The following is a 27,120-nucleotide window of genomic DNA, read 5'->3' as shown; positions in this document are numbered from 1 at the left end:
ATTAAGATGGGAGTTAGGCTTAAGATCCAGAATTCTGCTACTGTATATTTAAACAGCTCTAAGAAGAATCGGTTCTTAGTAGATACCGTTATCCTGTGGGCCATGACAAAACAAAACATTTTATCATCTTTGGATTGCACATAATACCAAGGGATATTCAAAGATACCGCTATACTCACATCTCAAGCAAGGTTTAAGATTTGAGAATGTTAGCCTCCATCTGAATTTCTGATACCAATTATTCGGTGTGCGAAAAACCGAATGAACCCACAAAACCGAATGTCAATGCCATATGCATTCCTAGCGTAAAATTAACCAGGTAAAGAACTAGGGTAGGACATTGTGGAGTACAACGTTATGGTAAGCTCACGTCTTCTCTGCTGAATGATACATAAAAATTGGTGATTAACGTTAGTGTTGGCAGGCTAAAAGCGCAAGCCGCAACGATCTTTTTTATTTTCTCTCATGTGCGAATTTTAGAATGGGTCACTGCCTAAAAATTAGAATGGCCAAGATGCCCCTCAGCCACCTTCTTTCATATTTTTCTCTTAATTTTTCGTAAATGGATCATTTTAAAACTTTGATTAATGGTTTGTTTACCAATAAATAAATAAATAAATCATGGATTTTTATGTTGATTTTGAAACTCATTTTTGTTGAAAATTAGACAAACTGGTGGTATGTAGAGCTCCAGAAACTCCTCCAATCAGAACAAACTAGTCCAGATTTTCTCCATATTTGTCCTGGGTTATTCTAATTGTTCTTCTCTCACTATCAAACACCAATTACTCAGTTCTACCTTTTGGGAATTGGGACTTATTTCTTCAACAATGAAAACAATTTTTGGTTGCTCTTTTTGGTTAAATCGTGACGTATCTCTTTTGTACATTACAATCCACAAATGATTGCATAGTTTGAGTACGGTGTAATTTACCTAAGTGCAATTTAAGAGGATATAATTTATGCTGGACTTGGATATGAATTTAACAAGTTGCAGGAGAAGATGGTTTCGGTTTTGGACAGAGGATATATTCGGTACTTGAGTGTTTAAGGTCTGGAGAGAATATTGACACCCTTTTACAATGAGTACTTTTACACATACTATTAATTGTGATTGTTCCTTTTTCTCGTGAAATAGTTTGGAAAGGAAAGAAAAATATTTACACGGTTTCCTTATAAACTTGGATTCTTTCTCCTACTACAAATATACAACTCCGAGTTAGAATGAAAGATAGGTTGCCGTGCCTATAAATAAGAAAACAATATACTCGTATACTACTTTCAGCACACATCCTCTCTTTCAACCTCTCATCTCTTAGAAAGATCAAGAGCCCAAAAAAAAAACTCTAATGGACTCTTCCGAAACTACTTCTCAAGAAAAAGATCTTGATGAATTCTTATTCTTAGACTATCTTGACGACAATACAGTCTGTGAACAAGAAAAGAAGAAGAAGATCATCAGGACAAAGATAATGACGACCATTCAGACTCCAAAGAAGAAAAAGATCATCAAGACGACAATGATGATGATGATGATTATGATGACGACTACGACGATGATGATTCAGACTCTTTATCTATGTTGGAGGAGATTGTGTCTGGTTTAACTGGCGAAAATATAGATTCCTCGTTTAAACTGGCTTTACTAACCAGCCTTTGTGATGACTTGTCCTTGAGACCAGAGGGGTCCCTTTCTCGTACGACTTCTGAGTCACTTGCTCCGCCTCTAGTCGTGCTAGCAAGACAGGAATCAAGTCACAGTCCCGATGTAATGCTGTTTGCAATAAGAGCTATTACTTATCTTTGTGAGGCGCACCCTAGATCGTCCAGGTTTCTTGTTGAGAACGATGTTGTTTCTGTTCTTTGTGCACCACTAATGGCTATTGAATATTTGGACGTCGCAGAAGAATGCATACAAGCATTAGAGAAGATTTCGCTAGATCACTCACTGGAGTGTTTACAAGCTGGAGTTATTGGGTATATTTTGAACTTTCTTGATTTCTTTTCTTCTTGTGTTCAGAGGTCTGGCATTAGCACCATTGAAAATATATGCCTAGTAGATGATTTCCCGTCTGACTGTTGGACGCAAGTTAGGGAAGCTGTTCCTGTTTTGTGCAATCTTCTCAACTATGAGGATCAAAAGCTTGTGGAACATGCAGCTTCTTCTTTAATGAGGATAGTCAGTAATGTGCGTAAATCTTCTGAGATGGTGGATGAGATTTGCAAGCATGGATTGATTCATCAAGTTGTGCGGTTTATAGCTTCGAGTAGTGGGACTAAGACCATCTTAAGTCAATCAATGTACACTGATTTGATTTGGCTCCTTTCGCAACTTGTGTGTTCTGGCTCTATCACAGCTTCAAATACTCTTTTTGAGCTTAATGTAAGCTGCGCATTGAAGGATATTTTGTGTAGTTACGAACAATCACAAAACAAGCAGCCTTATTCCCAGATGATACATGAAGTTATTGATTTACTTAATGTACTTCTGCCTCCTGTCTCGAATGAGGGTGAAGATGATAAGGAGATTTCAGAATCCAAGGAAAGGATTATTGCGCATCAGCCTGGACTTTTGCGGCAGTTTGGCGCAGATGTTCTTCCTGTCTTGGTCCAACTAGTTAATTCGTGTGCAGATCTGGATGTTTGTTACGGCTGCCTTTCTGTCATCGACAAAATAGTAGTACACTTCAGCAGATCCGTTGTTCTTGTTGACTTGCTTAAAGGTACTCCACTTGCGAGTTTTCTAGCTGGTATAATTTCATGGAATAAGGATCCCCATTTTCTCATGTTAGCTCTAAGAATCGTCGAGACTGTTATTCAAAAGCTTCCTGCAGTTTTCTTGGACTCTTTTATGAAGGAGGGAATTGTTTATGCCATTAATGCACTTGTAACACCAATGCAAACATCGAATGGGAAAATGGCTGAAAATGATGAGAATACGTGCTTGTGTTACACTTACAGTAGAAACAATCAGACTTCACCTTCGGATGGTGAAACTTGCATGCTTGAAGAAAATTCTGTTCCCACTCTGGCGAAGCACATAACAGATAAGTACTTCAATACAGCAACACAGTGCTCCGAGTTTGGATTGACGAAAGTTCTTCAAAAGCTCAGAAATCTCTGTGCAATATTATCTGATATGGTGAATTTGTCGACGAAGAATAATAGTTGTGAAGAGGAAAGTTTGACTCTTATTCTGGGTCAAATAATGGAGGAACTTAATGGTGAGGAACCACTGTCCAACTTTGAATTCATTCAAAGTGGATTGGTTACATCTTTAGTAGATTATCTATCAAATGGCTGTTATCGAACTAAAAAGGTGGATCCTTGTGACTTGCCAAGTCATCTGGATGTTGTACAGAAGAGGTTTGAGGTGTTTTCCAGATTTTGCTTGTCATCAACTAGTCATCACCAGAAGGACATGCCTCTCGCAATATTAATGGAAAAACTGCAAAGAGCAGCATCCTCGTTGGAAACGTTTCCAGTGATTTCACATGCTTTTGAGCCTGAAGAAAACTATGCGACTATTCCATCTGGGCGTCCCACAACTCATCCATGTTTGGAAGTTTGTTTTACCAAGGTAGAGGGCGAGGCAGCCCTTTGTGATTATTCTTCAGATGCTGTCCATGTTGAAGCTTTTACTTCAATCGAAGCCATTGAAAGATACATGTGGCCTGAAGTTAGCACAAGTAGATCTAAACATGATGAAGAATTAGCTACTGAGTCTAAAGAGCAGCCTGAAAGTTCTGCACCAGAAGTCTCCGTATCTGCCTCTACAAGCGGCCTAGAATGTTCCCTGGGTGAACATCTGACACCCAGTATCGAAAGTGATATTCAACAATTAATATTTTACTTGGATGGGGAGCAACTCGACCGGTCTTTGACACTATATCAAGCGGTTCTCCAACTGGAGATGAAAAAAGAAAATGATCTTGTTGATGGACCAAGTTTCTGGGACCGACAATATAAAATAGCATATGGAAAAGCTACAGAACAAAAGGAAATCCATATTCCTATGGATCATCCTCGGAATAATTTGTGCATCTCCAGCATGTTGTTTGGTGAGCCTCCTTCTAGTTTTGAGAAGTCAAGCCCAATATATGAGATATTAATCCTGCTCAAAATTTTGGAAGTTGTAAACAAAGCAGCATCTCATGTAGCGTCTCATGAAAGGAGCAATGCATCTGCTGACGGGCAGAATAATAGCTTGGATAATATGTTGGTCACTGGTTGTAGAGTTCCACAAACTGAATTTGTTAGCATCAAGTTGACTGAAAAGTTGGAACAGCAAATGCAGGAATCTTTAATTGTGTCCGCTGGTAGTATGCCTTCATGGTGGATGCAGTTAATGGAAGCCTTCCCCTTCTTGTTTAGTTTTGAGGCAAGGAGTAAATACTTCCAACGGACATCTCATGGTTCTTTTGAAGTTCAGGCACACTCAGAAGATAACTCAAATGGTAGGCAATTACATATTTCGGGTTTGGCACGCAAAAAGTTTAAAGTTTGCCGGAGCCGTATTCTGGAGTCTGCTGCAGAAATTATGAGTTCCCGTAAGTGTCATGAGGCTATTCTTGAGGTGGAGTACTCCGAAGAAGTTGGTACAGGTCTAGGTCCAACTATGGAGTTCTTTACCTTGGTTAGCCAGGAATTTCAGAAGGTTGGACTGGGTATGTGGAGAGAAGACCATGGCCTTTTAACTTCAGGGGATAGTTTGGAGGTTGAGAATTCTGGATTTGTAATGGCTCCTTGGGGGCTTTTCCTCGCCGTGGTCAGCTGCATCGAAAGTACTTCAAAGCGAGACACAGTTTTCTGAAGTGATAAGCAAATTTATTCTTCTTGGACAAGTTGTCGCAAAGGCACTTCAAGATGGAAGAGTTTTGGATCTTTCCCTCTCCAAATCGTTTTATAAGCTTATTCTTGAGCAGGATCTCAATATGTATGATATCTGTTCATTTGATCCTGCACTTGGGAGGACTTTGGTTGAATTTCAGGCTCTAGTTGGCAGAGAAAAGGTGCTCGATCCAGTATCTGGGAAGATGACATCTGATCCATATTTCCGAAATACCAGCATTGAGGATCTTTGTCTTGACTTCACTCTTCCTGGATATTGTGATTACATGCTTACCTCTGTTGTGCAGGACCAGGACCAGAAAATGGTAAGTATCACCAACTTGGAAGAATATGTCTTGTCCATAGTAGATGCAACTGTAAAGAGCGGGATCCTCAGACAAGTTAAAGCTTTTATAGCAGGATTTAACCAGGTGTTGTCTGTAAGAAGCCTTCAGATTTTTACAGTTGATGAGATTGATCAGTTACTATGTGGAGATCAGAGTGCTTGGACGTGCAATGAACTCGTCGACAACATCAAGTTTAATCACGGTTATACAGAAAGCAGTCCTCCAATCATTAACTTGCTGGAGATCATCCAAGAGTTCGACTGCAAACAGCAACGAGCATTCCTACAGTTCGTGACAGGAGCACCTAGACTACCACCTGGGGGTTTAGCAGCTCTCAACCCAAAACTAACAGTTGTTTGCAAGCACTGTGATGGACAGGTTGATGGTGATTTGCCTAGTGTGATGACTTGTGCCAATTATCTGAAGCTTCCTCCTTATACTTCCAAGGACACAATGAGGGAGAGACTGATGTATGCTATAACAGAAGGACAAGGGTCCTTTCACCTCTCTTAGCACTTAGCATATCGACCTCTTAACATTGGTATACAAACTATGGTTTGGTAATCACGAATTTGGTGCTGAACTGGTAGTGTATACGTACAGAGGAGACAAAGTGCATGGAACTGACAAGAACATTGGTGGCCGGCGAGCTGCTTCTGCATTCGCAGAAGGAAGCTCCCCCCCCCCTCCTTTGACCAAATTTGAATTGGCATGGTTACAAAGTGCCATGGATCGAACTGACAAGAACATCGATGGCAAGCTGCTTGTGCATTCGCCAAAGGAAGTGCCCCCTTCGTCAACCAAGTGAACGTGAATTTAAATCTGTTAAGGGAGCTATGCAGGTTAAAGATGTGGATCTCTTCAGAAAGTGTTAGCGATCTTCCCTTTAGTAGCTAGTGTGCGAGAACTGGAGAAGTAACTTCTGATTGTATTCTTCAAGGAGGTGCAGATACAATGTAGTGTACATATTTCAGTTTGTATACAATAAGATAATAGATTTAAGTTCACTTTTCATTATGCAAAAGAAAACGCCTACAACTAACTTACAAATCAACAATTCTGTTTGTTTGACATCAACATAAATGTGTTTGATTGGCGTCTTATTCAAACCATAGACCTAATTGGCGTTAACATGAAGTTGTGCTTTTCACATTTTCTATTTTTAATATCTTGTTTTGAGGATACTGTATGGGAGAATGGGAGATATCCAAATTTTTACAATCATTAAAAACAGGTGTACCAGAAGAAAAATAAAAATAAAAATAGCGTGCATATACGCCCATGTACATAGTGCAAAAATGTGGCGTACTATTATTTTTGTGGCCATTTATTGCACTAATTGTCAATCCCAATATCAGTTAAAATGGGTGTTATAGGTTGGTCTTCAAGTTTCATCTCTTTCATTCAGTTCCTACCGAAAGTTCTGTACAAAGATCTATAGAAGATATGCATTTCCTCCTAATCATATCTGAGGAGCTAAAGGAAAATATTTGCTTAGTTGACTAGACACTATGCTGTGTAAGAGCCTGCAGCAATTCAACCTGTGGTCGAACTCTAAACAAATTAGAGTGGTACGTATGCTCAGGTTGGTCTAGTACTATTAGTTTTGACTTAAGTAAATTTTTAGTAAAGTTGGTAAAACTTTTGGGTGATGATACTACTTGGATTATATATAAGGGAGGGGATCTAGGGACATATAAAAATGACACACAAAGTCACTCAAGATCTGGGCCACTGGATCATTACAGATCTAACGGTTAGGAAAGAACTGAGAGAGCAAGTTTTTAAACCGGTTTTTTGAGTTAAACCCGGTTCAACAATGAATTAAACCCGGGCTGGAATTCTTTTATTTTCTTCTGAAAAACAGAATACGAAAGTTGGGGTGAAAGAGAGAGAAGAAGCTCTAATCCTCTTCTTCACCAACCTAAATACTTTTCTTTCACCAAAAACATTTCCGTCAATTATCGTAAACCGGCCTCCTACTCCTCTCTCTCTCCATCAAAATATCTTTTCTCTCTTCTTCCTTTTCCAATTTTTGTTGCTACATCAGCTCTTCATGGAGAAGAGATCTTCCCTCTCCTTTTCCATTTTGTTGAGACGAACCGAACATGAGGAAAAACGTACTTCTACCAAATTTTTTTTTTTTCCAGAAATTGAATTTAAAAGCAATTTCTACTAATCAATATGTTTGGGATTTGTACGGATCAATCAGTAAAATTAATATGTTTGGGATTTGTACATCAATCAGTTGTTTGGGATTTGCCAAGTAAAATTAATATGTTTGGGATTTGTACTGATCAATCAGTTGTTTGGGTAGTCTTTAGCTTGTCTGAATGGTGCAGAAGTATTGATGGATAACACCTTGCGAAAAATTGATGCATCAAGTGGCAAACAATATGTGGAAGTGTAGAAACAAAAAAACAACTACTATTAACAAATGAACGACCTTGTCTAAGCAGTTCTGTTTCACACTGACCAGTTGTTTATGTTGTGCATGTCCCAAGTGTGTATTTTACAAACTTAAACTCTTGAAGATGGTTGCTAATGCTTAAGAATCAGACATGCACTGAAACCGTCGAACTCAAAGTTGATCCAATATCGGAAGGGGGCATGTTCAACTTTAAACTAGAAATTCCCATTCTGAGAGTGCATCCTCTTGAGTCTTGTCTAGCAATTAAAAATGGCAAAGAGTCAGATTTCAAATGTATACACCGTTGGATTTGTCACACCATAGGTCATTCATTCAGATGCATTCAGAGTCCACTGGATTTGTCTTTCTTTCTTTCTGGATTAGTAGTCCATTGGATTTGTCACCATTGGTCACTCATTCAGAGTCAATTTTGAACTATTGAGCATTGGCAACATCCATTGAGAAAGTTCCACAACTAACTTCATAAAATATAAGAAACAGAGTATAGATTTGATGTTATATTTATATGCTATGTGTTTCTAGATCCAACTGCTACAACACCTACTATATATATCAGGGCACTAAAACAAATCAGCAACATTAGAAAAACTTAACTATCAGATGAAAAGAAAGATTCTTGACCTGAACCAAATCCACGAAGATCACGATATCAATGAACAAAATCTTCAAAACACAAAGATGCCATCACTTACTATTCATATACAAAAGAATGTATGCCCCAACATATTTAATCCACCAAAAAGAATATGATTCCTACATATTTTGTCCATCAAAAAGAATCGGAATTCTAGATATTTAATCCACCAAAAAAAATGGCAGCGTCTTTTCGTCCTCGATCGTTCCCTTTTCAACCTCAAAAGTGCATTTTTCCTCCTCGATCATTCCCTTTTCAACCTCAAAAGTGTTTTTATCTATTGCAAACATGAACATGTAAAATAGTTTTAGTACACAATAAATTAAGTTAGAAACTTACCTGTAACAGTCAAGAGAAAATAATTACCTTAAAATCACATCTTCTCATTGTTGTTTAGAATGTCAGTATGGTCATGTCCCAAGTTTTCAGCAGTCTCGTCAGTAGGGGTTGCATACAAAAATAGTTAGTACAAATCTATGAAAAAAATAGTGTGGAATTCCCACAAAGTACTTACAAGGCATAGATAAGTTTGCTTGCAGCTTTGGATTTTTTGGACATCTTCGTCTATCATGCTCAGTGCTTTTACATAAGACACACTTCCTTTTCTTTTTATTCGAAGCTATCTCAATAGCGGGCTTCCACCTCTCATTGTTATTAGCTTTCTCCTTCCTCGTGCCACCCTTCAGTCTTCCTTTCGTTTCAGAGATAACTGGATCCAATATTGGCATTTGTCGTGATCCCTTAAACACAAGTCCTTCTTGATGGTTCTGGGCACTTGAAGTCTTGACATTTTTTGCAATCTTAGCAATTTCATCACGCTCATTTAAAATATTGAGAAAGAGTCCTTCAATTCCCACTAATGCCATCTTATACAAATTTTCATCTTCGGAAGCAACACACCACATTTGGGTAGATCTACAACATAGATGACTTAGCCTAAATGCTTTAGGACAACCATGAACACCATGTAATGCTTGTTCATCCATTCCTCTAAATAAGTTAGCTCCTTTGGTCCATCTCTTCAAAATGTACGGCAATGGAATTTTATCCACATCATGACGAACAAATATTTTCTAAACATGTCTACATAGTATGCCTGTAAACTCGAAGTGACCGCATTCACAAGACACCGTTTCTTTCTCTTTGTTCCACTTCACGACATATTGATGACCAGAAACAGCAAGCATAGAAGTAACCATGTAAGTGTCGCAAACTCCATCCCATATTGGTTCACTAGCTTTAAGTTTATCCACCAATTCCAATTGGATACGGTCGAACATATTCCGAGTATAGACACTTGCTGCATGTTTTAATAGCAAGTTGTGTTCACTGACGATTCGATCTTTATGTTCTGAAACAAAATCCTCGTCACATTCATTCCAAACTATCCTTTTTAAAGCTTCATCATATCTATTAACGAAATCACCCAGACTAGTTCTATAGTTTAGAAACTCATTGAAGAAGGCATTGACCCCCTTACTATGACCTGTTGTATTCATACCAGCAAAAAATGTACGACGATGATATATAGGTGCCTAACATTCTCTTATATCAAACAAACCCTCAAGCCAAGGGTTCTTAGTCAACTTAAATTCTTCCATCAAGTTTTTCCATATCCTTTCAAAGTCTTCAACCTTGTATGTAAAGTGAGTGCATTTCTCCAATCCATTCTTAAACTTTGAGTTTTCGAAATAAACATGTCCCAACTTTTCACTAAATTTCTTTTTAATATGCCAAATGCATAGGCGATGTTTCGTATTAGGGAAAACCTTTTTCACAACACCACACATGGCAGCATCTTGATCAGTGATGATGGAGGTTGGATGTCGACCACCCATTGCTTCAACCCATGTCTTGAACAACCAATAAAAAGTAGCCTCTATTTCATCGTGAAGAAGTGCACATCCAAATTGTATAGATTGGTAATTATGATTGACACCGGTAAAAGGGGCAAATGGCATTTTGAATTTGTTTGTCCTGCATGTGGTATCAAATGTTACAACATCACCAAATTGTTCATACGCCATACGAGATCTTGGATCAACCCAAAAGAAGTTTGTTGCTCTTCCTTTTTGATCAACTTGCACATCATAAAAATATTGAGGATTTTCTCGATACTTCTTTTGAAAATAGTTAATAACTGATTGAGCATCACCTTCCCCTAGTCTTTTTCTGATTTCCCTTGTTGTCCGCAAGTGGTTCCAGCAATCTCTGTCACCATACCCAAATTGGTCACCTCCAAAAATCCAAGGAACCTTAGACACTCGCAAATTCTCCCTATCAAATCTCTCAGTCAAATCCTTAGCAGCAGCAGACATATTCCTATTAGACGGCAAATGGTGTCTTTTAATCGGTGTAACAAAATTATGGTTATGTCCCTTTTCATAGACAGAAACTTTCCACTTCTTAATTTCCTTCATGTACAATATCCGCATGCTTGCCAAACAAGCTTTTTTGACAGTGGAACAACTAGGAGCTTTTCCCTTGCGATTGACGTTGTGTTCCTTCTTATGAGTTCCCTCACGTGAACATACAAACAAGACATTTGTCACTTCATCCACGCGAGATTGAGTTTTCTGTGATGATCTTATTCTAATGGTAAATCCCTCTTGTCGACCATATTCTTGATAATATTCCTTCGCTTCATCAATGGAATCAAAAAGCATGCCCACTTGTGGCTCTTTTTGGTTTTCAACCACTGTAGGACTCGAAGTATTTCTGTCACCATTTTGTGGCAAGTCATTTCTTTGACTTTGATTTTCATATCTATCAACTTCTACCAAATTCAAACTTTTGCACCTTATTCCATTTAAAACTTCAGAACTAACATGCTCCACCATTTGACCACTTCTGATAGAATCTGAAACAATTTTAGTTGGTAAAGTCAATGAAATGCGTTTAAAGTCTACAAAAAAGCTGAAATTTCAAAACTTTGGGTTGAGAAATTTCTATACTAAAAATGTAGAACAACATGCTGGAAAAAGAAAAATAGAAGATGCAAGTAACATAGGAAGAAACAAAATATTTCATAATATAATTAAGAGAATGAGAAAACTTGTAAAAATTACCTTATCCCTCTTAAAACTCTGTGTCTGATTCCTCTTTGAGCAAATAGAGAAGAAAGGGGGGACAAACTTGTCTTCGTTGAAGTGTTGCTATAGGGTGAATTATGAAAACCAAAACAGAGAAGGGATTTTTTGATGGAAATGTTTTTGGCGAAAGAAAAGTATTTAGGCTGGTGAAGAAGAGGATTAGAGCTTCTTCTCTCTCTTTCTCCCCAACTCTCGTATTTTGTTTTTCAGAAGAAAATAAAAGAATTCCAACCCGGGTTTAATTCATTGTTGAACCGGGTTTAACTCAAAAAACCGGTTTAAAAACTTGCTCTCTCAGTTCTTTCCTAACCGTTAGATCTGTAATGATCCAGTGGCCCAGATCTTGAGTGACTTTGTGTGTCATTTTTATATGTCCCTAGATCCAGTGACCCAGAATCCCGCCAACACCAAAAAGTTACTGATCTCGTTTAAAACTAGGCTTGCCAAAAAAATAAAATAAAAAATAGTTCCAAATACACGTTGCAAGAAGGGCTTGACGTTTTTTTTCGATGCAAATCTACTTGGATTATATATAAAGCACCTAAAGGTGAACTGGAACACAATCCACATCAAGCATACACTTCGGAAGATCAGACCCTCCCAGCTGATGGTTAGCCCATTTTGCTAGTGAGTCTACATCCCCATTTAAAGTCCTACTAACCCAAAAAAAGTTGCATGAGTTGACCTCCAAAACAATAGAGAAAATAGAAGTTTTCAGCATATCCAGGGTCCAAGGACAGTCAGCCCTTTGAAGCACCTTTATCACTTCCAGATTATCACCTTCCAAAACATAGTTGTTATGTCCAAGCTGTTTGGCCAACAGAGCTGCCACTTCAGCTGCGACCATCTCTGCTTCCCCTATCTCCTTAGCCTTGAATCTCCTGACTGCAGCTCCAGCTATTTCCCCCTCGTTGTTGCTTGCTATTGCTCCAGCTCCTGCCCACCCTGTGTTCATGTTGAATGAAGCATCAAATCTAATCACAATACAATCATTTGGTATTACAGGAAACATATTATCCAAAGAATCATGAAAAGAGTTAATAGAAGCTCGAGGGTTTAAAGGAGCTTCTCTGAATGCATCAAAGCACTTGTCTGTAACCCTTTGCTCAGTCTGATGATACGGTCCCTATTTGCCTTCCTGTTGTCAAATTAGACCTCATTTCTGGCTCTCCAAATGTGCTGGAGCAGGTACATGATGTGCGTCCCAGCCAAAGATAATTCATTGTTTTTACTATGACACCAAGACAAGAACAAGTCTAGTCTTTCCCTCAAGCTTTGGTATTGCTGGTAGTGATTGATTCGCAATCCCACTTGCGAGCTAAACCATACTGCTCTAGTCCAGTCATAGGTGAAGAATAGGTGCTCAGCTGTTTCAAGCTCCTTATTGCAAGAAGGACTCGACGTTGCAAGAAGGGCTCGGGTTATGTACCTCATTTACTTCTCTTTTAGGCACATCGCACGTTGCCATGTTGGTAACATTTTGGTTTTCAGCATTGGATATTTCAGCCAATTCATGAAATCTTCAAATGTTGAAATGTTTCGTGCCTTTGTTCTATTGCTTGTAGACGACAATGATGTAAAACAGTTTCTTTGTCATTTTATGATAGTAAACAAAATCCAGTTTCAGACTTGCAGCTAAACGTGGTATAGCCGGCCAAGTTAAACAATTACCCGGCTTTAATTTGCTACACGTACTTGTGGGGCAAAGCAACAAAGATATAAATAATTAGTTAGATCTTAATTGTAACTTGTATAAGTTGTGGTTGAACAAGCCGGTGTTTCATAAAATGTTTTTGTGAAGGGAGACTGAATGGATATAAGATTTCTAATATAGAAACCTGAAAATTTCCTACAATAGAATGGCTTCATAACAGGAAAGCAAGATTCTTATTTACTCCTTCAGTCCTTAACTAGTTGACTACTATCGATCATAAAGCGTAATGTACAAGTAGAAACTAGAAAGACGGCAAACCAAGCACAAGGTTGAAACGACTCGTTATCATTATCAATAAAATTTTCACTTAAAAAAAATAAAAAACAAATATATAACAAAACAAAACAAGATATTTTTTTTTATTTTCAATATTAATCTTTTATAGTTTTCTCCACATGATAGTAGGGTTATATAGACTTATAGTATTATAAGAAGTTAACAATTTGTTGAATTGCTGTAGACTTGTGGACTAGATTATATAGATATATATAGACATAGTATTATCAACTAATGGCTTAAGTGCTTAAGTAGTTAACTTTAATGGGTCAATATTAAATTCTTAGTACTCAACGACTCTAATTTTGTAAATTGAAATAAATACATAATTTTGAGCCATACACGTTTCATCTTTTCTAAAAAGTTACAACCGACACAAAATCCACAATTTTACTAGTTTGTCCCTCATAAAGGAAATAAAAAAATTGTAAAGTGGAATAAACCAACAAATGTGTGTATTTCTTCTTCATCTTTTTCCCGCAAAAACGTGTTATTAACAATAATATCATCTTCTTGTTAACTTGTTCTTAATGCATCCATTGTGTTTTTCATATTTTGATTCCTATTTTTTGTTTTGTTTCCATTTTCTTTTTATTTCCTTTCTAGTTATGACTGAGAGACAAACTATTAAAATCAGGAATTTTGAAGATTTTGTCTGAGGTATAACTAACTACCTTTAGTTTTTTGGGAAAAATGAGACATGTGTGGTTAATAATCCCCTTGGAGCAACCAACACACAAAACATATATACAACTGCTCCAACAATGACGCTCAAAGAGGAATCAAATCTTTCATAAACAGACCTATGCTTCTGTAGTGTATTGTGGTGACACGTCCATGAATAGTCTTTCACATCAAATGTGGTGAGACCAACCCTTGGGCAACTTAGTAGAAAACTTTTCATACTGTAACTAACAACCAATTTGGCCTTACCAGTTGTTATGGAGTCAAAAACAGAGTTTGGAGGATAGAGCAAGGCAGACCACGTAAGAGAGAATGGATTGAACATCTCAACCCATCACTACAACAGAGGGGCCCTTTTGCAACGCACCCTTTTGTCACGCCAAAAAATTGTTGCTAAAACACATCTATTGCAACGCCATCTAGCGTTGCTACATCTTTCTCGTTCCATGAGAGCCCACTTTACTTGTATTCACATATTGTGACGCCTAGACTGTGGCAACTGCTTGTTTTTATGATATTTTAGAAACAATAATAAATATTTTTTGAGGGATTTTAACATTGGCAACGAGATGGTGCTACTATTTGCGTGAAATTATTTGCAACGCCATATTCATCACAATAAGTTTTTATCGATTTAATATTTAACTTTCTCAATTTTTGGTATACATTTGTTACGGTGAGGTAGGCGTCACAATTGGGCTTTTTCACAGCCTACATTTTTTAGCGGGCTTCTTTTTTGTTTTGGCTCCTACAAAATAACAAAATAGAAACGAAATATTTAGCAAAATAAAAATAAAAATAAAAACCCTAAAAATACTTCTTCTCTCTCCCTCCCCCCTTACTCTCTTCAATATAAAAATTGTTATAGCTAGGTGGCTTCAATCTTCCACCCTCGAATTAAGGTTAGTCTTCTTCCACCGAAAAAGATAATTGAGATAAGCTTTCCAGATTTCTCACGATCTCTTTTTTCCTCATATTGCATATTAAAGTTCCAAGCTTTGAATTAGGTTTTAGGCTGCGGATTGGGGTTTTGATTGTAAGGTAATCGCCCACCACTAGAATAGTGTCGATTTTGAGTTTGGGTTTGTTGAAATTTGTGTTTTTTTTTTGATAAAAAATTCTGTGATTTATTGTAGTGAATGGTTTCTCTTGTGTTTGAATGATTTATGGACATGGGTTTAAATTTTACTAATTAATCTTTTGTTTGACATCAGTTTAGACTTGGAACTTTGTAATACATTTTATGTTTTTAGGCTGCGAAAGTGCTCTACTTCCGAGAACTAATCTTCTTTCTGTATATTCGCATGCAGGTCTGTGTAGGTGAATACAGGTTTCAACCCAGGTAATTTTCAAAAGCTTTCAAGGTGGTTCATTATCTCTTCGATGAATTTCTCATGATAGATCTTTGCAAGTTCTTGTTTGTATGGGATTGTTAAACTGTTAAGGTAGAATGAACATTGGGTTGTTTGACAAGTAATGGTATTGTTTAATTAGAATAAATAGTTTTCTTTCGTCTGGGTATATTTTGTTTTGAATTGATAATAATGATGAAGTTGTGCAATCAATAGATTTTTGTTATTAGCTAATATGGCATGGTTTTCACCTTTCTATAATTGGGATTGGAATGTTGACCGGCTTTTGGATCAAAGATGGAAACTTGAAATTTATTTGGAATTAATTGAATGATGAATATCAAATGTTATATATTCATAATCTGAAGTGCTCTTTGTGATGATGTTGGTTGTCTTGATTGGTAATGCAATAATTTGATGGTATATGTTAATTGACCTAATTGCTAGTATTGCAGAAAATGTGATTTTGAAACGATGGATATCACTCATATTGTTCTTTGAGCGATGCGGTTTTTTCTTTTCATAAGATGTATACCTAGATCCATCAAATGTTATAAGACCTCTTTAGCTTAAGTTATTTATTGTGGTTCTATATTTTGTTTTTAAGGTGCTGATTATCTAAGTGCGTCTCTCGAGCATACGATCGAGGTAGGCCAAGTTTATTTATTTATTTTCTACACTTTTTATTCATTTTGCTTGTTTATTTGGTTGGGATTTATTTTTTTGTTAGTGAGGCAAAGAAAAAATCAGGTTGGGTACATTGTGTTAAAGCTTGGGTAGTTGGGTGTCAGGTTTTTTATGCATGTTTACAACCTAATGTTTACTATAGCACATTTAATAATTAACTTGTCTTTTTCTTTTTTGACCTTGCATCTGATGTATGAATGGATTTGCTCTCTAGACGGGAAGTGGGAAGACATATACAATGCTCGGTGAGATTGACGAGCTAGTTGGAAGTAAAGCCCAGTCTAGACTGTGGGATGACACCACGCATATTTGAATTCTTAATGCAGAAGATATGTTGCTCCCTCAAAGCACATTCACCTTCTACGGTATGTCTTTGTATTTGTTATTAGTAATAATTTACATGTTATCGGTGCCTGTATACATGTGTATTGTTCATCACATCTAACCCGTGTAATGCGATATGCCATTTCAACTTTTCCTGAGTTGTTTCATTGTATAATCGATTTTGTCATAAACTAACCAGTAATAACTTGCATTTTTTTGTTGTTGTAGAGTTTGATTCAAATTTCAAGTTAATGAATAAGCAAACATATAACATCTCAGAACACATGATGGTTCATGATTGGGCCTTCACGGACACGCACTATATTTTATTTGGGAATCGTATTAAGCTCGATATTCCTGGTGAGTTAAACTTTAGATATGCAACATTATCACTGTTCCTAACACAAGTTTTGATTTACGTAAGTGCCTAAACTCAAATAGATCATCATACACATGAATTAGCTTTCTAGCATTGTGCTAAGCTGGTTCTAATAAGCTATTCATGCAAATTACAATTTATATTTGTTCTGAACGTGAAAGTTGCTTTTAGTTTGGAATCAAAATTTCACAATATTATGTAAACACTGATTTAGAAGGACCATTGTAACATTATATATGCTGCATTTGAATTAATCTAGTCTAGCATTTGAATTGCAGGGTCAATGCTTGCATTAAGTGGGATATCTCCGATGATATCTGCGTTGTCTATGGACGATAGCAAATCTACATCTCCTATTTACTTGCTTCCTCGATTTCCAAATGAGATTGTTGAAGATCGAGATTGGAGGGTACCGATTGAGGCTCCAAAACAGATGTGGCTATTACATGTGGGTAATGCCTTCGAGCAGAGGGATGTGAAAGGGAATCTAGAAATTCAAGTGCATGCTGCTGCTTGCTCCTACCAATGGTTCAATTTTTGCAAAATGTTTGGTAATTTCTTTTACTATCACACTATTTCTCTGTTTTTTATCACCACAGATATGATCATTTTTTTTTCTTATTTAGCTGAATATTGACTTTTACTACAATTGGTAATTTGTAAATGTTGCATGTAACATAAAGCAAGGATTTTAATTTTTTCATGATTTTGTAGGATATATTTGGAGAAGTGGTACATTGGACCCTTCTTTTATGAATGCAAGAGAAGGTGAAGAGGATTCTTTGCCTCATCTAGTGGAGGTACTCTTTGTGTTCCTGTGTATGTTTTTGTGATTAAACTGTGTGTATGTTCTGTGGACTCATCGCCTCATCTTCTCTGTTCACCATGTTTATCGTGACATCAAAAAAAAATGTTTGTCATTTAAAACTTCTAATAGGATCACCCAACAAACCATATCTTCACCACATGGAATCACTCCAATATTTTCTACCTCAAACAAATAAGATGTGTACTTTTCTTTAGAGCCTTCTAATAATACGAAGGTAATTTTCTTTTAATTTTCAAAAGAACACGATTACACTAGAAATTAGAAACATTTGAACCGAAGTTACGTGGTTTCTTATGTTAGTAGAATATGTAGTAATCTGTTTAATTGAATGATCTTTTGAGCGATTAAGAAAAAAGATCCCACAATTCAGGTTGTAAAGTTCGACTAAATCTTATGACAATGTAGGTGTCTATGAACTTTGACAAAGAAGGAAATTGTAAATATTGTTCCGTTGAGCCCTTGAACCTTTGGACTACACCTTCTAACTTTCCTGTGATCAACCCAATGGTCTCAAGTAGAAAAAAACAAGTACATTTATGCTTTGCCACATCTTACGGTTCTCGCCAAACCTTGCCACATTTTCCTTTTGATATTGTTGCAAAGCTCAATGTGGACGAAGAAGTCGGGTTCGACTTGGTGGGTTGGAAATCGAAGATTTATCGGTGAGCCCATCTTCATTTCTAAAGGTGACAAAGAGGATGACGGATACCTCCTTGTAGTAGAGGTAAGAATGAACACATCAGAGTAGGTACTTACTCATGCTAAATGACAAAGAAGGATGAATTTGGGGAACTGATCTTCCTTATAGAACAATAGAAATTCCCTATGTTATCCCCCTCGTTGCCATGTTATGTTGGGTGCATTTTGTATTTCAACATGTCCTTTGGGTTTCAAGGTAGTTACATATTATGGCAACACAGCTAACCACATTAAAGAAAAAGAGTATATGGTAACTTTTTTGTATGTACTCCGTTAATCACAAAAGTTGTGGAACTATCTACTCTGTCTCTGTTTTAATGGATGTTAATCTATGTTTTTGATTTTTCATTATGCGGTTTCAAGACAAAGATGTTACCTTGTGATTTTAGATCCAAGACGGATAGGAGAAGCCGATGCAGTCATAGCAAGGCTTGAAGTTCCCAAAACTTAAATTTTCCTCTTGCTTTTCATGGTTTTTGAAATTTTGGAGAGAATTAGTTGTATCGTTTAGATTTGATTGCATTATTTTTACGTTAAGCAGTTTGTGTCGATAATTCATTTTATACATAATGACCCAACGCGCATACGGTTTTTCAAGAGGTGAGTGGAAGCAAAGCAATTATCAAATACAAATTATGTGTTATATATTGAAATTGCCATTGAAGCGACTAAAGCTTATGATCGATGCAACTTTCAATTCAAGATGCATGGAAGCAAATCATTTCTCGGATGCCTCTTCAAGACAGGAAAATTTGAATATCTGTGTCACCAGTTCACCACCATTGAGTCATGACGAGAAAAACATCGATATACTTTCGGGGAGAGTACCATGCGAGAACTCAAGTTGAGAAACAAATTTGAACAAAAGATTTGGAATGTGTCGTGATCGCGAGTTGTTCAACTGTTTTACGGATATTTGTTTGAGAAGATTTTGGATGGCAAAGGGCTATTTATTATCGGCACTATATGCTCTAGTTCAAGTTTACATTTATTTTTCGTTTGTTTATACATGGGGTGGCCTAAGTAAGATGTTTTGGGTGTACATGTGGAGTTAATAATGAGCGAATAAAAATGCATTTCTTTTGCCATTTCATTGTTGTTTTACTGCCAAATAAAGTGTGCTTTTCTGGAATTTATATCATTCGCAACAATTTTGGTGTAGCTAAAAGATTTGATTCTACCGTAACGTAGACACTTTTTGCCACACTTGGTGTGTCGCTAAATTTATGGACGTCTGTTGCCACGCCAAATGTATAGCTAAAAATTCAAACTTTCCGCAAGAAATATTGTAGCGCAAGAGGTTGCCTTTTGCGATGCCTAGTTGTGCAGCTAAAGGTATCACTTTTGCAACGCCATCCTAGTTGTTACAAGCTCTCTTTTGCGACGCCAAGCGCTGCAAATAGTTTGAAATAAATTTGCAATTAATTTAATTTTCATAAATGAAGTAGCAACGGAATTAGTGTATTAGCAGCGCCCATAGGCGTCGCAACAAACTAGGAACATTTGCCACGCCACTTTTGGCGTTGCATTTGAGTATTTGAGACGACTTTTTATGCGCCTTTGCAACGCCATCCGGTGTGTTGCGACAGATCTTTTGCCACGCTCAAAGGCACCTTTAGCGATGGGGGTGCTACCGCTAAAACCATGCTCTGTTGTAGTGCATGGCTCGGCAGTACGCTGAAAACCGGTGGTACCATAACCGAAAGCACATTATAGAAAGAAAAATGACTAGAGCATAACACAAAAATCTTGCCATCAACAAAGACCACTATTGGGTTAGCCTTTCCACTTATCATAGGAACCTCGAAAGTCCAACCACATTCAGTAAAACGGATATCATATACACAGGGACGGAGCCATGATTCTAAGCCAGGAAATGCGAGATTATGTGCACACCCCAGCCAAAAATAAAAGTATGCAATTTTATTTTTTGTTAGAAAGTCTAAACAATAAAGATCAACAAAATTATGAATTTATTTAAATTCACAAAACTAGAGTGCGTTGACTACTAAAAATTTAATATGGACTAACAAAGTTAGCTACGACTTAAACACTTAAGCATTTAATTGATACTACTATGTCTATATATATCTACATAATCTAGTCCACAAGTCTATAATAATTCAACAAATTGTTAACTTCTTATAATACTATAAGTCTATATAACCCTACTATCATGTGGAGAAAACTATAAAAGATTAATATTGAAAGTAAAAAAATATCTTGTTTTGTTTTGTTATATATTTATTTTTTGTTTTTTTTAAGTGAAAATTTTATTGATAATAATAACGAGTTTTACAAATAATTAGGACAAACGCTATGTCTATATATATCTACATAATCTAGTCTACAAATCTACAACAATTCAACAAATTGTTAACTTGATACTATAAGTCTATATAACCTAATATTTTGTGTGAAGAAAACTATAAAAGATTAACATTGAACAAATTGTTAACTTGATACTATAAATCTATATAGCCTAATATTTTGTGTGAAAAAAACTATAAAAGATTAATATTGAAAGTAAAAATTACCTTGTTTTGTTTTGTTTTGTTGTTTTTTATTTGTTTTTTTTAAGTAGAAATTTTATTGATAATGATAATGAGTTTTACAAATAATTAGGATAAGCGTGCAACAAGTTGCGTCGCAAGTCCTTTATGAATTTGTTTTTTGTTTGAGGTCTGACGCTTGTTTAAGAATTGAGAGTGAAAGAAATGAGGGAGAGCATATGGGTTTGTTATGGGTGATTAGAATTATACAAACTGACCGGTTGGGCTTTGGGCCTTTGGCTATTTGTTTTAGTCTAATTAACCCATCAAACCACTTCAAAGACACATTTGTCCATCTTTAATGATTTTGGACTCAAAATAAATAATAAATGATAATTTTATAAGGACAAAAAGAGAAGTAAAAAAAAAAAAAAAAATTGGTTTATTAGAATATTTTTTATTAATTTTTTTTTCATACTATTTTTTTTTTTTTTTTTTTTATTATATTCAAACTATAGTTGTGAAAATTTTGGAGGTGCAATAGTGGAAGTTTGCTCAAATAAAATTGGGAAAGTGCGAGTCCTTATAGTTTGAAATTTTTTCTAGAAAATTAGTTATGTGGTAATAGAATCTTTTCTAATCTCAAGGGTTGCTGCACCCTATATCCATTATATCCATCTATGTCTGCATCTGCATCATGCAAATGCAGTCGCTATCCATTATATCCATCTACGTCTGCAGATATCTGCATCATGCAAATGCAGTCGCTAGCTAGTTGTTACTTGTTACTTGTTACTTGAAAATGAGGGTGCTTTATTCTTCCATCACGCTGTACAATTAATTAGTAGGACAAATTTGTGGAAATTGAAGATTATGCTACATAAAATAAATGGTCCTACAATAATTGTGATATGAAAGTTACAGGGATAATTCTCATGATGAAGTTTCCTGAGTCGACTTAAACAAGATTAGAGCAATTGAAGCCTTTTGGCCTAATACGCTGATAGTCTGATACCATCTTGTGGCTCATGCAAGTGGACTAGCGTTAATAATCAAACAAGCCCACCTAGTTCATTCACCCATGCATACATAATCCCACTTCTAAATCCAAGCCGGCATATCTTCGGAACTAACAAAAATACTAATCACAAAAATGGAAAGGTCCGTCCTTACTGATTACTCAGTGCAAACGACCACTTTGTATTTTTCCAAGCTGGTTCACACAATCACACATATAAGTAAGTAGATAATTAAGCAAACACACACTTCATATTTTCCTTCATTATGTACTTATGGAGTCCAAGAAGTGTGGTTTACTACCAACTATGACTGTTTTCTTTCTTTTCACAGTTATTTTCTTCTTTGATTTCACACCGTCGAATGCTAGTAATCGATATGATCCCATGGTATACATAAATCCATTAAACAGCGAGAGCGTAAAAAATGATGTATAGAGTATAGACGTACATTGTTCACGTAAGACAGCAAGAGTCCACTGTTCTGATTACTACAGATCATTCTTGCCTCTTAGTATAGTGTTTCAACCCCCACCTACGTGGCAAACGTCTATTAGTAGGGGTCTCTATTTTATTCATTTAATCAACAGGGCCCGCAATGTCATGGATCAATGTACAGGCCCATTAACTCATGTGGCTAAATTTGAACCTCACCTACATGGTTGCCACTAATGTATATTGATTTATGTCCGGGATTAATTTCTTATCAAAGAGATAGTTATCGGTTGACGGTTATTATGCTTATCACAATTACTCAAGATACAAGATTACTTCGAGCTATAATGACTCTCTACTCTACCTCTATAAATATCAAACTATTTTTCATATAGCGAACTACGTTGAAACTTGATCCCTAGAGAATAGATCTTGCACGTGAACGGGCGTGACCATTATTTGGTTCGGTTTCATCTCCCCAACATCAAATTCCTCGCTTTTTAGTGCATTCTTTACCATTGCTTCTCGTTGTGTTGAAGCGGTTTTTGCCGAAATAACATAATTGGCGCCGTCTGTGGGGACTTTAGAATTCATTATCACGTGAAACAATCAAGATGGTAAGCACAAGAAGCATACCAAATAGTCAACATATTCCTCCTGCTAATAGGAATTGCAACCCTCGAAATTCAAATCGGCCAATGCAAGAACCGTTGAATAATCAAGTTGCTCCTAGTGGTAAGATCAATTCTCAACATCCAACCGTAGCAGCGCCACCGCCACCGTTACCGCCATTCCTAATACGATTGAGCGTGAGTTACGACGAGTCAAAAATTTGAAATAGGAACTTCAGAAGGAATCTGGCAAAGAGGCAAAGGCTGGTGGACGAGGCTGCAAATTCAACAACATCAATTACCACGAAGGGACGAGCCATTCCGTTGTATGGGACCATCTTGAAGATCCACTTCATCGCCCCTCAACAACGTGTTATTTCTCAAACACAATCAACCGGTGCACACTCTAAGAGTAATGACCCTATTACCCGCATTACTTATGGGGAGAATCGGTTGGCGGGGATAACTACTACCCTAAACATGTCCGATCTCAAATGGAAGATTTACCTCGAGAAGCAATTTCGTGGGGGGAAGACCGCCATCCGAGATATGTCCGACATGACGGGAAGCGGGCATCCCGCACAAAAGCAACAAAATATGGAGACGTGGTATAATTATACCGACCACCCTGCGGCCAAGGGTGACTACCGCCTGCGAAGCCGGGTTACGAGGGATAGATAAAGACAATCACCGGCCTGAATCGATCGTCGCGTCGCCAAAGATCTCTAACTCTAATAAGAGATAATGGAAGGTATCCTTCTCCACATGGGCACGACCGGGCCCGGTTGTTTGAGCCAATACTTTAACTCTAACGTAACAACGGTTGAAAGAGTTGATTGCAAAAAGAACTTAACGATAGAGTCGAGGGGGTAAGAATGAAAAACTTGATAGTCAATGATGGCGTACTTCATAAGTTTTTGCTTGACATTCAAGAAGCTTACCACCATCCCGACTTCAAACAACCCGATTTTGAACTTTATGATGAGTCGGAAGGAGATCCTGGCTTGTATTTTCTATCGTTCAAAAATAAGTTGGTGTTATGGGGTGGAGATGATCCGCTCATATGTAAGCTCTTTCCATCAACTTTAAAGGGAGAAGCATTACGCTGGTTTAATGAGTTGCCTTCAAGATTAATTCACCAATTCAATGAACTAGAAAATCAGTTTGTTAATCGTTTCCGCCACAATTGCAAGACGCCAAAGGATGTCGACTCACTTCTGAACATCAAGCAACAACATGACGAAAAGTTACGTACTTTTGTTACTAGATTCTGGAAGGCAGAAGCATCGCCGCCGCCGCTACCGCAAACGGCGATACAAATGCCTCCGAAAGAAAGCGTCACGGAAGAAAGTATAAGGAAAAACTTCATCCCAGATTGGACCGGCCTGACAGGGAAGGCCGACCTCGCAGATTTGCGGAAAATCGCCATCCTAGACAGTCCATCCGCATTGGGGAAAAAGGCGCCGGAAGAAAGTATAATGAAAACCTTCATCCTAGATTGGACCGACTCGACAGGGGAAGGCCGACCTCGCAGATTTGAGAAAACCGCCATCCCGCAGTGTCCCACTGGCGGGGATGGAAGGTGTCACGTATAACTAGAGGGAAGACCACAATCCCAGACAAACTACCGACCTAGATAGGTTGGTTACACGCAAAGAAAAAGACAATCTCTAGTCGGACCCAAAAGTGTGTACCGCCTAAAATCTCTAACTCTTGTAAGAGGTAATGGCAGGTGTCATCTTCCACATAGGCTCGACCGGGGGCGTCTATCTGTTTAAATCTTCTGGGTGAAATGGATTTTACTCTTCAGTACAATTTTTTCCGATCTGTTGGGAAAAATAATGGAGGCTTATATCGATGATATAGTCATTAAATCGAACAATACGGGTGATCATCTTTCCGATCTTTAACTTGTTTTTGATAGGCTTAACAAGTATAACATGATACTCAATCCCGCCAAATGTCCTTTGGGCCTCTCTTCTCGGAAAATTTCTCGGGATACCTCATGACTCGTAGAGGTATTGAGACTAATCCTGATCAGATAGGCGCCGTTATTGATATGCCATCACCCAAAAATAAGAAGGAAATTCAACGACTTACCGGGTCGGCTTGCCGTTCTTCATAGATTTATTTCTAAATATTCGATCATTGTCATCCCTTCTTCCGGACTTTAAAAGAGGGCAACTTGGAACATTGATTGTGAGATGGCATTGCAACAACTGAAGAAATACTTGGTTAGTCCTCCTATATTAACAAGTCCTTCAATGGGTCAACCTAGTGGCATATAGGCGGCTACATTGATGGAAAAATCTATGGAAGACATTCCCGCCGCCGCTTAATCAGCTTAGGCGGAAGACCGACATGAAAACGCAATTCCTAATCCCAATGACATATGGATTGTTTACTCAGATGGCTCGCATAGTAAATCTGGGTCTGGAATTGGATGTGTTTTTGTTAAACCCGACGGAGAAAAGATTGGGAAATCTGTGCGACTTGGCTTCGCCGCTTCAAATAACGGCCGAAAGTATGAGGTCGCCATTTGTGCCTTGAGAACGGCTTTGACAGGGGGCAAATAAAGCTCCAGTTATACACGGATTCTTGCTTTATTGCCAATCAGTTTGGTGGGTCTTTTGAAGCAAGAGATGAGTGTATGGCGGCTTATCTTAGTTTGATATGTAGTCTTGCTCGACAATTTGATAGCATCTCTATCACTCAAAGACCCCGAAATGACTTACGTCATGCAGATTCATTAGCTTATCTTTCCGCCGCCGTTAGAAGCAAAGGGTCAAGACACATCACTTTTGCAATTATCTTTTCGTCAGTCTAAGTTTGAACGTTTTTACGCTCGCTTCATTCGTTACTATCATTACGAAAAAATCTGACGAAGTTACCACGTTTAACTTCGTCAGTTTAAATTTGAACGTTCTTTACGCCGCTTTTTAGTTCATTACTATCATTAAAAAAAAATCCGGGACGGTTACCACATTTAGCTCCGTCAGTCTAAGTTTGAACGTTTTTACACTCGCTTAATTCATTACTATCATTATGAAAAAATCTGACGAAGTTACCACATTTAGCTTTGTCAGTCTAAGTTTGAACGTTTTTTACGCTCGCTTACTCATTACTATCGCTACGACAAAATCTGACGAAGTTACTACGTTTAACTTCGCTAGTCTAAGTTTGAACGTTTTTACGCTCGCTTAGTTCGTTAACATCGCTATGACAAAATCTGACGAAGTTATCGCATTTAACTTTGTCAGTCTAAGTTTGAACGCTTTTACTCTCGCTTAGTCTATTACTATCGTTCTGACAAAATCTGACGAGGTTACCACGTTTAACTTCGTTAGCCTAAGTTTGAACGTTTTTATGCTCGCTTAGCCTAATTTTGCAAAGTTAAGTACGCATTGGGGGAGTTTTTCTCTACATGGGGGCGTCTCGTTCTATTTCATTTCAATTACATAAATCTACAACATTGTCAGTATTCCGCAGGTATGTTATCTGACACAACAACAATATTCAATAGCAAACTCATATTTATTTTTATTTTTCATCAAAAGAAGTTTTAGCTCTATGGTATTACATTCACACAATTACTTAATCAATTGTCTCTGTCAATTGTCTTACGGTTGTTCGATTAAATCTTCGTTTTCTTCTTGAAATCTGCATTCGTTTTCGCTTAGCTTTCGGTTAACTATCTTCCGACTTCATTATTTTTTCTAAGGCACTATGCCGATCTTTCTCTTAAAAAAATTTTCGGCGAAAAATTTTCACGTCGGCTTCATTATTTTTCTAAGGCATTGTGTCGATCTTTCTACTGAAAAATTTACGGCGAAAAAATTTTCGTCAGCATCGTTATTTTTTCTAAGGCATTGTGCCGATCTTTTTACGAAAAATTTTCCGAGCGAAAATTTTCGTCAGTTTCATTATTTTTTCTAAGGCATTGTGCCGATCTTTCTACGAAAAAATTTCGAGCGAAAATTTTCGACAGTTTCATTATTTTTTCTAAGGCATTGTGCCGATCTTTCTACGAGAAATTTTCCGAACGACAATTTTCGTCAACGTCATTATTTTTTCTAAGGCATTAAGCCGAACTTTCTGAGCGAAACTTTCCGAGGCTCGTACAACCGTCGTTTCTCCGTACGGTAAAAATTCGCATTACGTTAACTTTCTAAATGAAAACTTTATTTTAGGGCTGTTCACAAATAACCGAAAACCGAGAAACCAAACCGAACCGCACCGAACCGGCCAATTTTTTCGGTTTTCAATTCATCCGGTTCGGTTTTCAATT

At 37.3% G+C, this 27,120-nt stretch overlaps 2 protein-coding genes, 2 long non-coding RNA genes and 1 pseudogene across 5 annotated transcripts; 3 read left to right on the top strand and 2 right to left on the bottom strand.

The window, feature by feature from the left end:
* Positions 1 to 6: 6 nt before the first annotated feature.
* On the top strand, positions 7 to 5,985 carry LOC147508251 (E3 ubiquitin-protein ligase UPL4-like). The gene is made up of 4 exons (XM_086597029.1): positions 7 to 71; positions 1,441 to 4,768; positions 4,857 to 5,647; positions 5,781 to 5,985. The coding sequence occupies exons 1-4, from the start codon at positions 7 to 9 to the stop codon at positions 5,983 to 5,985; spliced, it is 4,389 nt and encodes a 1,462-aa protein (XP_086453155.1).
* A 2,292-nt stretch (positions 5,986 to 8,277) lies between these two features.
* On the bottom strand, positions 8,278 to 9,343 carry LOC147508250 (uncharacterized). Its single transcript, XR_015216332.1, has 2 exons — positions 8,609 to 9,343; positions 8,278 to 8,519 (listed from the first exon to the last, which is right to left on the bottom strand). It is a non-coding gene; the product is annotated as an uncharacterized LOC147508250 (long non-coding RNA).
* Positions 9,344 to 9,777: 434 nt separating this feature from the next.
* Positions 9,778 to 11,082, bottom strand: LOC147508249 (protein FAR1-RELATED SEQUENCE 5-like). Its single transcript, XM_086597027.1, has one exon. It carries the CDS (start codon positions 11,080 to 11,082, stop codon positions 9,778 to 9,780), a length of 1,305 nt encoding a protein of 434 aa, XP_086453153.1.
* Positions 11,083 to 14,833: 3,751 nt separating this feature from the next.
* LOC147508248 (uncharacterized) lies at positions 14,834 to 15,352 on the top strand. The gene is made up of 3 exons (XR_015216331.1): positions 14,834 to 14,910; positions 14,998 to 15,049; positions 15,319 to 15,352. It is a non-coding gene; the product is annotated as an uncharacterized LOC147508248 (long non-coding RNA).
* Positions 15,353 to 16,360: 1,008 nt separating this feature from the next.
* Positions 16,361 to 18,758, top strand: LOC147508247 (carotenoid cleavage dioxygenase 7, chloroplastic-like; annotated as a pseudogene). Its single transcript, XR_015215640.1, has 6 exons — positions 16,361 to 16,412; positions 16,600 to 16,731; positions 17,029 to 17,301; positions 17,465 to 17,550; positions 17,985 to 18,303; positions 18,628 to 18,758. The product of XR_015215640.1 is annotated as a carotenoid cleavage dioxygenase 7, chloroplastic-like (transcript).
* Positions 18,759 to 27,120: the final 8,362 nt, after the last annotated feature.

Source organism: Coptis chinensis, chromosome 3 (assembly GCF_015680905.1).
Source record: "Coptis chinensis isolate HL-2020 chromosome 3, ASM1568090v1, whole genome shotgun sequence".
In the NCBI taxonomy this organism is placed as follows: domain Eukaryota; kingdom Viridiplantae; phylum Streptophyta; class Magnoliopsida; order Ranunculales; family Ranunculaceae; genus Coptis; species Coptis chinensis.
The sequence above is the reverse complement of the archived record's forward strand: the minus strand, read 5'-3'. Positions and strand labels throughout refer to the sequence as shown.

Coding starts and splice junctions, on each gene's coding strand:
- LOC147508249 (XM_086597027.1), bottom strand. CDS start 11,082: ATGGTGGAGCATGTTAGTTCTGAAGTTTTAAATGGAATAAGGTGCAAA.
- LOC147508251 (XM_086597029.1), top strand. CDS start 7: ATGGGAGTTAGGCTTAAGATCCAGAATTCTGCTACTGTATATTTAAAC. Junction 72..1,440: donor AACAGCTCTAAGAAGAATCG/GTTCTTAGTAGA, acceptor TCTGTGAACAAG/AAAAGAAGAAGAAGATCATC. Junction 4,769..4,856: donor GGGGGCTTTTCCTCGCCGTG/GTCAGCTGCATC, acceptor GTTGTCGCAAAG/GCACTTCAAGATGGAAGAGT.